At 33.3% G+C, this 14102-nt stretch overlaps 3 protein-coding genes across 3 annotated transcripts; 2 read left to right on the top strand and 1 right to left on the bottom strand.

The window, feature by feature from the left end:
• Positions 1 to 1148: 1148 nt before the first annotated feature.
• LOC137818087 (F-box/LRR-repeat protein 4-like) lies at positions 1149 to 2891 on the top strand. The gene has a single exon (XM_068621308.1). It carries the CDS (start codon positions 1149 to 1151, stop codon positions 2889 to 2891), a length of 1743 nt encoding a protein of 580 aa, XP_068477409.1.
• A 3053-nt stretch (positions 2892 to 5944) lies between these two features.
• Positions 5945 to 8147, top strand: LOC137819714 (F-box/LRR-repeat protein 3-like). Its single transcript, XM_068623659.1, has one exon. The coding sequence runs from the start codon at positions 6103 to 6105 to the stop codon at positions 7768 to 7770; it is 1668 nt and encodes a 555-aa protein (XP_068479760.1). The 5' UTR covers positions 5945 to 6102; the 3' UTR covers positions 7771 to 8147.
• An 893-nt stretch (positions 8148 to 9040) lies between these two features.
• Positions 9041 to 12812, bottom strand: LOC137818264 (cinnamoyl-CoA reductase 1-like). Its single transcript, XM_068621565.1, has 6 exons — positions 12583 to 12812; positions 12333 to 12502; positions 10516 to 10701; positions 10153 to 10318; positions 9689 to 9875; positions 9041 to 9308 (listed from the first exon to the last, which is right to left on the bottom strand). Exons 1-6 carry the CDS (start codon positions 12692 to 12694, stop codon positions 9170 to 9172), a joined length of 960 nt encoding a protein of 319 aa, XP_068477666.1. The 5' UTR covers positions 12695 to 12812; the 3' UTR covers positions 9041 to 9169.
• Between the last annotated feature and the right edge of the window lie 1290 nt (positions 12813 to 14102).

The following is a 14102-nucleotide window of genomic DNA, read 5'->3' as shown; positions in this document are numbered from 1 at the left end:
ACTATGTAATATTAGGGTGTTAATATGACAATCTTACACTAAATTATATCTTTGTATTGTAGTGTGAAATTGATTTTTTTTTTCTCAAACTTTAAACTTTCTAGTTACTTATAGTAAAAAAACATTGGAATAAGTTCTTAAGAGTATTTTTTTTACATAACAAATAAATTTACAGAGTAAAATATATTATAATATTAATAACATCTACTTTACTAACAAGTTAATATAAAATATTCTAGTATCTTAATTTACACTAGAAATCTATTTGTCTTATAAAAAAGCTGACAAATATCAATTCAAATAGTTTTTTTACTATAAATATTGAGGTATAAATTTTGAATTAAAGATAAAAAATAATTTTCACACAACAACAAATAGTGATTAATTAAATCCGACAAGCGAAAACTTTAAATAATTGCTTCAACAACAAGTTATATTTATGTATTATATTTATGTATTGTTAATATTTTGGAATAATAAAATAAAATATAATTGATTAGTCTTTCTATAACATTGAGATTTTTTTTTTCTTATAAAAAAAGAAACTTTGACATATTTTCGTGGTAACCATTGGTATATATGAAATTAGTAACATTAAATTATGGGTGATCGTATAATATCGAAGTCAAAAGTGTAAATAGAAACTGTACTTCAAGTAGGCAATGGTATTGCTTTATTTATGGTCTTGATGAAGTAATGGCAAGTTAAACATATTTAACTGTATTATTATGAGTATTTTTTATATCAACGAATAATAAGAAAAAAAATCAAATTGTTGATAATAAAAGTTAATTTGGTTTATTAATTTTTATATTAAACTATTTTTTTTCTATGATTATATTATAGATATTTTATTACCACCATATTCCGAATACAACTTTAACATGAAGGTGGACTTTTTCTTCCCTTCAATTTACAATTAATTTTTGTCCACAACCTTTCCCCATAGAATAAAAAAATGGGGATTTCAGATCTGAAAATTTGGATCACGTGACCCTTCATTCTTGAATTGAAATTTGAATTTAGATTTGCATCACACAAAAACCAGATAAGAAGAACTACACAAAAGGAACAGAGACAGTGATGCTGGCAGTTGGGTAGTTGATATAGTTGTGAAGAAGTGAGAAGAACAGAAGAATCAGAAAACAATGTCAGAAAAAGAAGAAGAAGAAGATTTAGATTTGCCTGATGAATGCTGGGAATTGGTGTTCAAATTCCTCAAACCCAATCCTCATTTTGAACCTCTCTCTCTTGTCTCAACCCAATTCCTCTCCATAACCAATCTCCTTCGAACCTCACTCACCATAACCAACCCAACAATTCCCTTTCTCCCCAACCTCTTCCTAAGGTTCCCCTGCATCACCTCTCTTCACCTCACGCGCCGCCTCCACCACTCCCACCTCCACGCGCTCCTCATCCAACTCTCACGCGCCGCCCCACCTCTCCAATCTCTCACCCTCTCCGGCCACCCCTCCATCCCCTCAAATGGGTTGCGCGCGTTCGCCAGAAAGATCCCAACTTTGAAATCCCTCACCTGCTCCCACATGGGTTTTCTCCGAAACGCCGATCTCCTTCTGATCGCTGATTGTTTCCCTTTCCTCGAACATCTCGACCTCAGCTTCCCCGAAAACAGCGACAACTCCACAGTTTCCGATTTCGGCGTAAAGGCTCTGTCTTTGGCCCTGCCCAGGCTTCGCAGCGTTAACCTCTCCGGCAATTTCTTCATCAATGACCTTTCCATTCTCAGTCTCTGCAAGAACTGCGAGCTTCTCGAGGAAGTTATAATCTTTGAGTGCCATTTCATCACGCAACGCGGCATCGCTTGCGCGATTCGCGAAAGACCGTGTTTGCGTTCTTTCTGCGTTAGCAATTTCGGGTGTGGAACAAAGAAGGGTGACATTGGCAGACCCTATGCGACTTCTGATTTCATCACTGCGTTGGTGGGTTTGAAGGGCTTGACTTGTCTCGATTTGTCGTGTTCTTCTATCTCCGACGAGTTGCTATGCTGTGTTGCGGAAGAAGGGATTCCTCTGAAGAAGCTTGTTTTACAAGGTTCTTGTAACTACAGTTACCTTGGAGTGTTGTGCTTGTTGTCCACGTGTCAGTCTGTGGAGCATTTAGATCTTCAGAACGCTGAGTTTCTGTGTGATCAGCGTGTGGAAGAGTTGTGTGAGTTTCTTGGGAATTTGGTGTCTATAAATGTTAGTGGTTGTAGGATGTTAACTGATTTGGCTTTGTTTGAACTCGTTAGGAAGTGTCCTTTGTTGAATGAGATCAAAATGGAGGCAACAGATGTTGGAAAGAAGGGGGTTGATGATGAGTTTGTGAATGGTGTTGTGAATTATCGGGTGAAGTCTCTCTATTTGGGAAGCAATTCCTGGTTGAGGGATGAAAGTGTTGAAATGATTGCTTCTCTTTGCCCCAGTTTGGAGGTGCTTGATTTGAGTTCTTGCTGTGGAATATCTGAAGGTGTTGTGGAGGTTTTAAGGAGGTGTGGTGAGGTTAGGAATTTGAGCTTGGCCTTTTGTTCGGGAGTGAAGTTCACAGGGCTGGACTTTGAAGTTCCAAAACTTGAGGAGTTGAACTTGTCACGATCAGGAGTTGATGATGAAATGCTTTCTGTGATCTCAAAGTGCTGTCGTTGGTTGCTTCATTTGGACTTGGAAAATTGCTCTGGTGTCACAACCAAGGGAGTTAGGGAAGTGGTGGAGAAGTGCACGCGATTGAGGGAGATTAATTTGGTGTCTTGTTGTGAAGTTGGAGCTAGTGTTGTTGCTTGGATGGTATTTTCAAGGCCATCATTGAGAAGGATAATGCCACCCCCAAGTTTTGATCTCAGTGGTGGCCAGAAGGAACTCCTCTTGCGTCATGGGTGCATTGTTAGCTTGTAGTATGTTATAGCTCTGCAATGAAATCTGAAATGGAGAATTTTTTTGCTTCCTCTGAGAAATTGACACCATCTAGGGTGTATAAATGGGAAGAAGTTGGATAAAGAAGAGAGAAGATGAAGAGGGGCTTAAGGTGTATATCAGCATTGTTTGTTCTGATAATGTTGTAATAATCTCTTTATTATGTAAAGTGTGAATTGTAAGTAGTTGAAAATTACTTGTAGTTGAAAATTCAACCTTACAAGTGATTTGCCCAAAAACACATCTCAGATATGCTTCAATAGACTTGTTTGAGACATCAGTTTGAGAATGAAAAGTAGTAGACTTCAGTAGCTTTAACCCATGTTTTTGCATAAGTTCTGACCAAAATTTACTCATGAATATTGAGTCCCTATATGAGAGGATCTTTGTTGGTGATCCATGCAATTTAATCACATTGTCCATAAAAACTTGTGTCACTTTTGCAGCTCCAAATGGATGAGCAAAAGACAGAAAATGAGCACACTTAGTTAATAGTAACCATTTTTTTAATGTTTGAGCCCTAAAACTTTTAATTTTTACATATCAACTCTCCTCCAATTTGTTTTAATTGTGTTGAGCTTTTGTTGGATTAAGGTAGAGTATACATACTTTATATTTTTTACTGTTTCTTCCTGCACCTCCGTACTTTCTTCTCTCACCTCCATAAGTTTTCAAATTTTCAAAAATGCCCCTTATAATATTTTGGATTATGTAATCCGGAAGTCATTTTTCAAATTTGTAATTAACTACCGGATTACATAATCCGGAAGCCATTTTTCAGATGCATGATTATTCTTTGGATTACATAATCCAGAAGTCTTATTTTACTTTCAGATTATGTAATTCGGAAGTCTTTTTTCAAATGAGTTTTTGAATTACATAATCCAGAAACTACTTTATGAAGGTGACACAAGAAGGACAAAAATGTATTTTTATGTTGTGTATGGAGGTGGCAGAAGAAGATATGAAGGTGGAGGAAGAAACAGTCTTTATTTTTTTATCTTTAGTTGGCGATTGAGCCCAAATTTACCTTAAGTTTAAGGCCCGTGAGCCCAACTTACCATAAGTTCAAGGCCTGTGAGCCCAATTCAATTCAATCTATATCAAAATTTATAATATTTCTTTAGTCCAACTCGATATGAAAACAATTTTATGTAATAATAAATATTTAATGTATCAATTTCATTATTTTCTCCTTGTATTATTATAATAATTAAAATAACGAAAATTAACATTAAATAGAAAATTAACATTCAATATTAAAAAAAGTTTAAAAAAAAAACTGAAAACAAGACAAAATACATAAAAGAGAATGTATAATTGAGAGTGGTAGATAACAATTTGACTAGAAATTCTTATATTTCTAACAAAACCTAATACTTTAATTGAGATTATCTTTCTTCTTTGCTAGAACAATAATCTAAAATATTAAAAAAGTAAAATTCATTCTAATAATCTCTAATTCTTTACTGCTTAAGAAAATTTTAATCATATTATTGAAAAGTAAACTAGGTTATTTAATTTGAATCGCCTAAATTGACCTAATAATAGAAACATTTTAGGAAAAATCAAGAATGACACCATCAATATTCTCATAAATAACTTGATTTTAAAGACATTAATGTGACTTACCGTAAACATGCGTAAGTGTGCAGTAAATTCAAAAAAAATCTAAATACGATTGAGAATAATTATGAATTTTCATGACCGTAATTAAGCAGTTGAATTGGTCCTATTTGTCTAACAAAGTAATATTTTTCTGATACTTCCCTTGAGCTTGGTTGGTTGTTAAATTGAAATTATTGTCAAAATGTAAAATATTGTTAGATATTTGAATTTTTTTAATCTATATTTATATAAAAATATATATATTAAAAAAAGTCAAATTCTTAGACACATCTCTAGTGAAATTAACTTAAAACTTTCTGTTAAAAAATATCTAGAATTTACTAAAAAAATATTACAGTCCATTTTTGCCACTTGTGAAGAAAGGTGAAAATCCTGACCTAAACTTCTGTACCTGTTGCTGTGTACTTGCACTGCACTCCTCACAACTCATAAATAAATAAATACATAATTATTATCTTTGCCAGCTACAATTATTCAAATGGAGATCATATCTTATGACCAATAAATACTATTAAATTGCATCAAAATGAATAAGAAGACCATAGACTATGAATGCATTATGCATGAATCATGCTGAGTTTATATACCTTTCATTCAAGGAAGTAGTGGGCTGCACTTTCATACAAATTTCATTGCCATAAGACAGTATTTTTTTTTCTCTTGAGGTTTAATAAGAGGGTTCATACAAATTGAACTACACCAGTTTACAATACACCAATTTACTGATTTGGTCAAATACAATTTCAACATTGTTTCATTTAAACAAAAAGTTATTTTTCTTTTCAGTTGTTTTGTAAACTAGTGTATGTTGTCAATGTATTAACACTCAATATTATGGTATGCATTAAGGAGTGAACTTTAAACCTAATTCAACTTTATAAAATGAGCTTATAAGTGAGGTTTACATCCATTATGAAATGTTCTAATCTTTAGTCGATGGAATCTCCAATACACCTTCTTAGGTTGTGATTCTCCAAGGTTGAGATTCTCCAACTCATACATGACAATATATAATAGCGGTTCGATAACAGATAACCTGATACAAACTCTATAAAAAATGTATTTTCTTGATGTGGGATCTCCAATCCTATGAAAAATGTATAATAAATGGTAGTTTTATATTTGTGGGCTATGTTAATCTTAGTCTAACAGTCATGATAAAGATTGTTCCTATAAAAAATATATAAGGACTGAGCAGTATTTGTTTGTTGAATGAGAAAAGTTGTATGAAAAGTAAAAGCCTCAAAAGTGAAAACTACAGATCACCATAGCATGCCAGCCAAACAAGCAAAAGACTTTGCAGAGCTTCATGATTAGGACCAGCACTAGTCAAACACAAAAAAGGAGGCTTCTTTAAGAATCAAGAGCTTCATTTCGTCACCTTGATTACCAAATCCTATACCTCACTTTTCAACACCCTCTAAACTTGTTAAATAAATAACCTCTCATTTGGGTTGGTTTGTTGTTAAATCAGGGAGCCATTGATCATATCTCACTTGATCATCACTTGAACCATCCCTTCATCTTAAACCTGTTCTGGTGCTTGATAGATAGAATTCAGAAGATGCATGTGAAAGATTTTCCTGAAGAATGTTGGGAATCAGTGTTCAGATTCCTTGGCCTTGGTCATCATTTGGAGTCTCTATCTATGGTTTGCAAGCAGTTTCTTTCCATCACAAATAGGCTTCTATTCTCTCTCACAGTGTATGATCCAACCACTCCTCTTCTTCCTCGGTTGCTCCTCAGGTTTCCAAGGCTCAAAAGCTTAGACCTCAGTCTCTTGAATTGCCACCATGAAGGCTTGCTTCATCAAATTTCACAATCCGGGTTGGACCTTCATTTGATTAATCTATCCAACCAGAGAACACTTTCTGTTGATGGCTTAAGAGAACTTGGCTCAAACATGAAAAATTTGAAGGTTCTGATCTGCTCAAACATTGGCTCTCTTCGTGATAGCCATCTTGTAATCATAGCTTATTGTTTCCCATTTCTTGAAGAGCTTGACATAAGCTTCCCATTGAATTCTCAAGTATCTGATTTCGGGGTTCTAAGGCTCTCTTCTATGCTTGAGAATCTTCTCAAGATTAATATCTCTGGTAATCACTTGATCACTGATAAATCCTTGTTCTATCTTTGCCAAAACTGTTTGTCATTGGAAGAGATTTCATTCTTCATTTGTTTTAAGATCACTCAAACAGGCATTGCCTCTGCGATCAGCCTCAGACCCGGTTTGAAATCCATTTCCTTTAACATTGAAAAGAAGAGAATACATGGACCTGGTTTAACACTCACCCCAATTGATTTGAATTTGATTGATTCATTCAAGAGTTTTAAAAGGTTAACTGCTCTTGATTTGTCAAACTCTGTTATCTCGGATGAGTTTCTCTTTGCTGTTGCAGAAGGTGGAGGTCTTCTGCTAGAGAAGCTCACCCTCCAAGACTGTTGCAATTGTACATTCTCAGGAATCTCTTATGTGTTATCCAAATGCCAATCTGTTCAATGCTTGGATCTTCGGAAAGTTGATTTCTTAACTGATCAATGTATCAGCAAGTTATCTGTATTTCTTCTTAGCCTAACTACTATAAACCTCAGTGGTTGCTGCCAGCTGACCAATTCAACATTTTTCATCCTCACAAGAAACTGTCCTTTGCTTTGTGAGATCAAAATGGAGAGAACATATCTTGGGGTGGAAGGGGAAGAAGATTCAATGAGGGATTTTGTTGTGAACCCTGAAGTGAAAAAAGTGTATTTGGGTGATAATGTTTTGCTGAGTGATGCAAGTTTGATCAAATTTGTTTCCATTTGTCCTAGTTTGCAGCTTCTTGACATAATCGGTTGTGAGGGCGTTTCTGGTGAAGGAATTGTTGAGGTTTTGAAGAGATGCAGTGAGATAAGGCATTTGAACCTGGCCAATACAGGAATGAAAGTGTTTGAGATAGACTTTGAAGTTTCAAAACTGGAAGTGTTGAACTTGTCAGGCTCAAAAATTGAGGATGAAGCTCTATCAATGATCTCAAGGAGGTGTAGTGGACTACTACTTCTGAACATTCAGAGTTGCTGGCATGTTACAGCTAAGGGTGTGGTGGAAGTAGTAGAAAACTGCAGGAGATTGAAAGAGTTGAATCTAAAGAATTGTAGGTTGGTGAGTGATGATTTTGTTGCTTGGCTGGAGTTTTCAAAACCATCATTGAGAACAGTAGCCACACCTTCTGATGTTGATGTTTATTGCTGACATGAAGCTGAGGAAACTCATTGTGAAATGTGGACACCATCTTGTTTGGTAGTGTGTTAAAAATCATGTGTCAAGAGTAGTGTTATTTTAACAACACATTCCACAACAAAGAAAAAGGAAAAATAAAGAGAAGAGACAAAAAAAATGTAAAATAAGATGGATGATTTGATGAAAAGAAATAAAGAAAAGATTTTACGGGAATGTGTTGTCAAAATAGCATTGCACTTTTAATAGCATTTTTATGATCAGTGGCAAGTAATTGTGCTGTGTGTGATTTGTTTTGTCTGTTGATTTTTCGTGTTTGTGAAAAAAAGTTGAGGCCTGTGACATTTGTGATCGTTTAATTTCACGGATTTACAATTTGTTGATGTACAATATATTATAATCCTAGCATTTCCACTAAAAAATTAAAAATAAATGGTCTTACCACTAATTTTATAAGATATTTTTGTGTAATATTGTACAATCTTACATAGAATCTGCTTCACATATGATCGTGCACAGCAAAATCATGCAGATCGTCAAATAAAATCCTAAAAAAGTGTACATCAAATCTCACCTTGTTATGTGTGTTGTACCACCCAATTAAAATTCACTGTGTTTTCAGCCCATAACACCTATTTACTTTCTTGATGAATGGGATTTTAATTAAAACAAAATCCAAACCTAATTAAAGTTTAAGGGTATTCACGACATATATAACTATATATTAAAAATTTCTCCTTAATTTACTGGAAGATGATATTTGAGTTTGGTTCTGATAGAAAATGGAAGGAATCATTACTCATGAAAATTGGTCTGATATATTGTAAGGAGTTAACAAACAATTGTAAAGAAACACTATTATTGATACCACTCAATTAAAATCGTGAAATAGAAGAATTATTGAAAATTCTTCCTTAATTTAATTTAGTGGGTGACCATGATTTTTCACAACTATATATATATAATATTTTTTGTAGAAAGTAAAATCTACGTCCCAGAATTTACGACTTTATGAACCTTTCATTATCCTAACTCTAATCTCGATTTTAAGTAAGTTGAATATAGTAGTTTGTTACATTTCTTCCAACACCTTGAAGCTATTAAGGAGTATAGAATGAGTGTAATGGAGATACTATGTAAAACTTTTCCATTAATAATCAACTACAAATGATTTTCATGATAACTTTTCGAATACTTATATGGAAGTCAAAGCAAACTTGCTATTCATAATAGTTTTATGTTAAATGACAGTGAATAAAACCATTATACACAGATGATGTAAACATTTTTTGTCCTTAAACTTTTTATTTTTATTCATTCCACCTTCTCAAATATTGAAACTGATAGTTCCCCAGACTTGTGTCACACACAAGTGATAATCCAGAACAATGGATATATAAAAAAAAAGTGAAAATTATTGGGATTGCAGGAGGCCAGCATCTTGATAGCTCTGAACAGAATCAATGAGTGTTTCCTCCAGCGACCTGTATTTCCAACCCAAACTTTCCAGTTTCTCTGAGCTGAGCCTTAAGTAATCATCCACCTCGGTAAAGCTGCCGGAAATGAAACTTGTGGTTAAGTTAAGCATGTAACAACAAAATACTACATGAAAAATTAGGCTATCTACTCAATCTTAAATTAGTTTTCTATTGTCTTTCAATCACAATCAACAATGATTTATAACTGTAATGATGTAAAACTATTTTATACTAGCAACGTATAGTCATTAAATTCAAAGTAGTTACTTTTATGGGTAACCAACCACTCATCCCCTTCTTCGTGCACTTGCTTAACACTAGCAGTAGCTTGGGGGTCATAATAATAAGATTTCTATGCAGGTGCATCAAATCCAAAACAAGGGTGTTTAGGTTGATACTTGGCTTGTTACTACAATTTTCCTTTGAATTATAAATCAAGGGAAACTGAATCTTACTTCGAAGGGTACTTGTAGCTGGGATATATACTCTTTAGTTTCTCTGTCAAATCCCTTGCCTTGATGGTATGTGCATTACATATGTATCTCCGTTCTTCCTCATGCTTCTCATTCACCAAGAGTATTGCATCAACTAGATCCCGTACATCGACTATCCAACGTGTCTTATTTTCAAATGAGTCACCACCTTCAATTTCAGACAAATCAGAAAAGAAAAAAACAATAACATGATTTCTTTTATTTGACAATGATACCATATTAAGATAGTAGAATATAGGTCTAACTCAACTTCACATAATCATTTCAATAAGACAAAATCATTTCAATAAGGTAGTTTTCATCTACCTATATAGTATCCATTATATATTACAACTTGATTCATATTTCTAGTTTATGAAAGATCTTCAACATAAGTGAATTGATATAGAGTAATAACAATAACTTGATAAGGCAATAGTAGGCACCTTTCAAAAGTTTGGGGAGAACCAAGCTACTTGCATTGACAGTGGTTGACTGCAAAATTGGCCCAAGCACAAGGGAAGGGCAAATGCTTACCACATCAAGTCCAGTTCTTTTTGCAAAGTCCAGGGCCCGCTCCTCTGCCTCTGTCTTTGAATAACAGTACCAGTTCTAGATCATACGTGGTGAGATATTAGTTACAATAACATAAACAATCTTGATGATTGAAACTTTATTTATTTTGCAACTGAACTGAAATAAAATAGTATACTGTATTATACCCCAATCAAAGGCAATGTTACTACCATCATAGAATAAGACTAATGATAAATCCACATAATAAGCACATTTGTAATAAGTTTACTGACCTGAGTTTTTTTGCAGTAATCTTTGTCAGACCAATAGGACTCATCAATCACTTTATCTTTAGGCATATTCGGGCCAATGCAAATAGCAGATATTGATGACACAAAGACAACTCGTTGTACTTTAGCTTCGAGACAAGCTTGAAGTACATTAGTTGTTCCTTGCACAGCAGGTTCAATCAATTCTACCTGAAGAATCATATGTCTAATAATATCAGCAATCCAAAGAGAAAAGCCATGGTTTCAATTGTACACCTTACATTCTCCTAAATCTTTATAAAGGAAGTCAACCGAGAGGTAATCCCTAAGATCATGAATTTTATATTAACTCCATGACAGTGCCTATTTAACGAGTTTTGGAAGACATTTCCACTTCATATAGTGATATGAGAACGAATAGCCTGAGTACACGAATGAGAAATATTCAAGTCCTATTCAAATTCCCTTTGATCTAAACACCCACTCGAAGAAGTGTGAGGAAGCACTTCAAGCAACATGATGGTGACCCACTGAAAGAATATCAATCATCATGATTTAAAATGCATCTTCCTTCAAGCTTGCACTTCTTCAAGCTTGTCCTTGTGATAGGATCAAACTGAACTCAAACAGGATCTAAGTAAGTCCACCTTTCCATATGTCTAAAGTATTCATTCTTGTACCAGATACGAACTTTCTATTGTGAAATAATTAATTTAGCATCTACACGAATTTTAGAAATAACAAATCAATAACAACGGCACCAGGTCTAAATAATTAGATCGAATTTTAAATCCAAATCTAGATTTTCTGAAAACAATAGTTGGAATGCTTATAAATCGGTTTGATACCAGTTTTAAAATTGGTATTTCTTTTTAATCGGTTTTAATTTTAAAATAATTTAAAATTAACGTATATTATTTAATAGTATTTTGTATGATGAAAATCTCTAGAATCTTCACATTTCATAAAATATGTAATTAATTAATAATCTCAAAAAAATATGTTTTTCACTTTTAGTACATTTATTTTCTTCGTAAAGTTAAATAGAATGTTTGATACATGAACGTGATTGCAGTTCAAGAAGAAATGGTGCATTATTTAAAAATTTAGTGTTAAAAGATATCAATTACCATATTTTAATACAATGTATAAATAAATATAAAAGTAAAATATGCGTTTGCTAAATATCAATATATTTTTAATTAGCTTAAACAAACAATAATTTCTTTTTCAAAAAAAAATTAAGTTTATTAAGAGTTGAAAAAAACAAAACATAAAATAAAAGTTTTTTTTCTTAATACTTGATTTATATACACACATATATATATAAAGAGTATATTTTGTCAATTAATATTTTATATACTTTTAATTATATGAAATTGAATTATATTTATTGGCCTATAAATAAAAATTTCACATTATATTAAAATGTTTCACATTAAAATTATTAAAGTTTCATGTTTTACATTAAATTTTATTATTTTTTCTATTTTTTATTTTATTATACAACCTATTATCATGTTGAATTTTCTTTAAATGTTAACATAGTTTATGTATTATATCCTCAGTTTTATGCGTCATCAAACCAATTTATAATCATGAAAACTACTATTTTTTAAAAGATATAAATTTGGATTTAGATCCACAGAAATCCAAATTTCTTTAGAAAATACGATTATAGATTTAATTCCAATCCGTTGATCTTGAATCCTATCAAGAATTTCACACGCATAAACTAAATCCTGAACCAATCGATGTGTTGTGAGGAGGGAAGCAAAATGAGAGGCACACAAAATACCAAAAACATATATGATGTTGAAGAAGGAGATGATTAAGTTTGCCTGAGGGTTGGGAACAACGGTTGAGGGCACAGGGCTTGCAACGTGGAAAACTGCAGCGCATCCAGCAATTGCAGAGAGAATAGAATCGTAATTCAAGAGATCTGCTCTGAAGAGTGTGAGGTTTTCAGAAGCTCCATCCAATTTCAGCAAGTGCTCGTACTTGCCACTACCTGCTCATAACTGCATTACGAACTTCAATCGAATATGAATCGGATCCGAAGAATGAGAAAAGAAGTAAAAGATAACGAACCGGGTTCTCGAACAGTTCCATGGACAGTGTAGCCTTTGGAGAGAAGAAGCTTAACAAGCCAAGACGCTACGAAGCCTCCAGCACCGGTCACGCACACCGCCTTTGCTGCCATCGATATCTTCACCTTCTCCAAGATTCTTCTTTCTTCCTTCTTTTCTTATTTTATGTTTATGTTAGGATAACGATACGTTCAAACCGGTTCTTATTAATGGAAAGCGACACCACAAAGCAGTTTATTGTCTTCTCTTTGCACATTCTCATTATGTCCACACCTGTAGCCCATTAGGTGCACACTATCTGGACTCATTTCGGACTGCTTCTTCCTCCTGCACCTCCATACATTCTTTGTGTCATCTCTTAAATTTTTATATTTCAAAAATATCCTTTTTTTTATACATAATTTGGAATTTTTTTTCTAAATTTTGGAAATAACTTTTGGATTAGGTATCTGAATTACCTAATCTGAAAAAAAATTTAAATATGAAATTAGCTTTCGGATTACAGAATATAAAAATTTAAAAGTTTTTTTTAGTTATTATGTAATATAAAATATATAAAAGTTTTTTTTAGTTATTATGTAATATAAAATATATTCGGATTATATAATTCATTGTGATTACCTGATCAACATTCCCCGAGAACAACAACATTCAAAGCCACCCTCCCTTTCATAATCATCTCATTTGTACACAATTCAATCAATTTCAAACACTTCAAAATTAAACCTTGCATTGTCTCTGGTGATTCATAACCCGATGTAAACGGAGGAGACAAACCATAACGAATGAGCAAAAGCCCAAGTGGATTAAACCTCAGAAAATAGACTCTGTCTTTGCAACCCCATAATTTTTATATGGCTGCTTCTTCCTGCACCTCCATACCTTCTTCTCTCACCTCCATAAATTTTCGAATTTTCAAAAATGCCCCTCTATAATATTCCGGATTACATAATCTAGAAAGTCTTTTTTCATATGCATGATTACTTTCTGGATTACATAATCCAGAAGTCTTTTTTAACTTCTAGATTATATAATCCGAAAGTCTTTTTTCAAATACGTTTCCGGATTACATAATCCGGAAGTTATTCTATGGAGGTGGCACAAGAAGGATAAAAATATATTTTCATATTGTGTATGGAGGTGCCAGAAGAAGATATGGAGGTGCAGGAAGAAACAGTCTTTTTATATGCATGCCCATGACTTTTAAATTGATCATTTTACCTGTAGAAAATCTTGTGATTTCAAAAACAGAATTTTTATAATAAAATTTTGGACAAGATCTCCAGAACATGGAATACAACAGAGTTTTGAAATACTCTCCTGAACAAGTTTTCAGAAAGTGTCGTGGCAGCGTGGTGCAACAAAGGGGGGTATTTTAATCTTTTTATATCTTACTATGGGATGCAGTTAGTAATTATGGGGTTGCAAAAGCAAAAGCCCAGACAATATAGTGAGATCTAGTAAAAGCCCCAACGAGCATACATGCAAACGAGGATTCAACATAGCTTGATCCTTATTGGA

Source organism: Phaseolus vulgaris, chromosome 10 (assembly GCF_000499845.2).
Source record: "Phaseolus vulgaris cultivar G19833 chromosome 10, P. vulgaris v2.0, whole genome shotgun sequence".
In the NCBI taxonomy this organism is placed as follows: Eukaryota; Viridiplantae; Streptophyta; class Magnoliopsida; order Fabales; family Fabaceae; genus Phaseolus; species Phaseolus vulgaris.
Note: the sequence above shows the minus strand (reverse complement) of the source record. Positions and strands in the feature narration are given on the sequence as shown.

What these genes read in the sequence shown, in the direction of transcription:
- LOC137819714 (XM_068623659.1), top strand. Translation starts at nt 6,103, where the DNA reads ATGCATGTGAAAGATTTTCCTGAAGAATGTTGGGAATCAGTGTTCAGA.
- LOC137818264 (XM_068621565.1), bottom strand. Translation starts at nt 12,694, where the DNA reads ATGGCAGCAAAGGCGGTGTGCGTGACCGGTGCTGGAGGCTTCGTAGCG. An exon ending in TGGAACTGTTCGAGAACCCG is followed by an intron (nt 12,503 to 12,582) that starts GTTCGTTATCTT and finishes AGTTATGAGCAG; the next exon opens with GTAGTGGCAAGTACGAGCAC. An exon ending in CCGTTGTTCCCAACCCTCAG is followed by an intron (nt 10,702 to 12,332) that starts GCAAACTTAATC and finishes ATGATTCTTCAG; the next exon opens with GTAGAATTGATTGAACCTGC.
- LOC137818087 (XM_068621308.1), top strand. Translation starts at nt 1,149, where the DNA reads ATGTCAGAAAAAGAAGAAGAAGAAGATTTAGATTTGCCTGATGAATGC.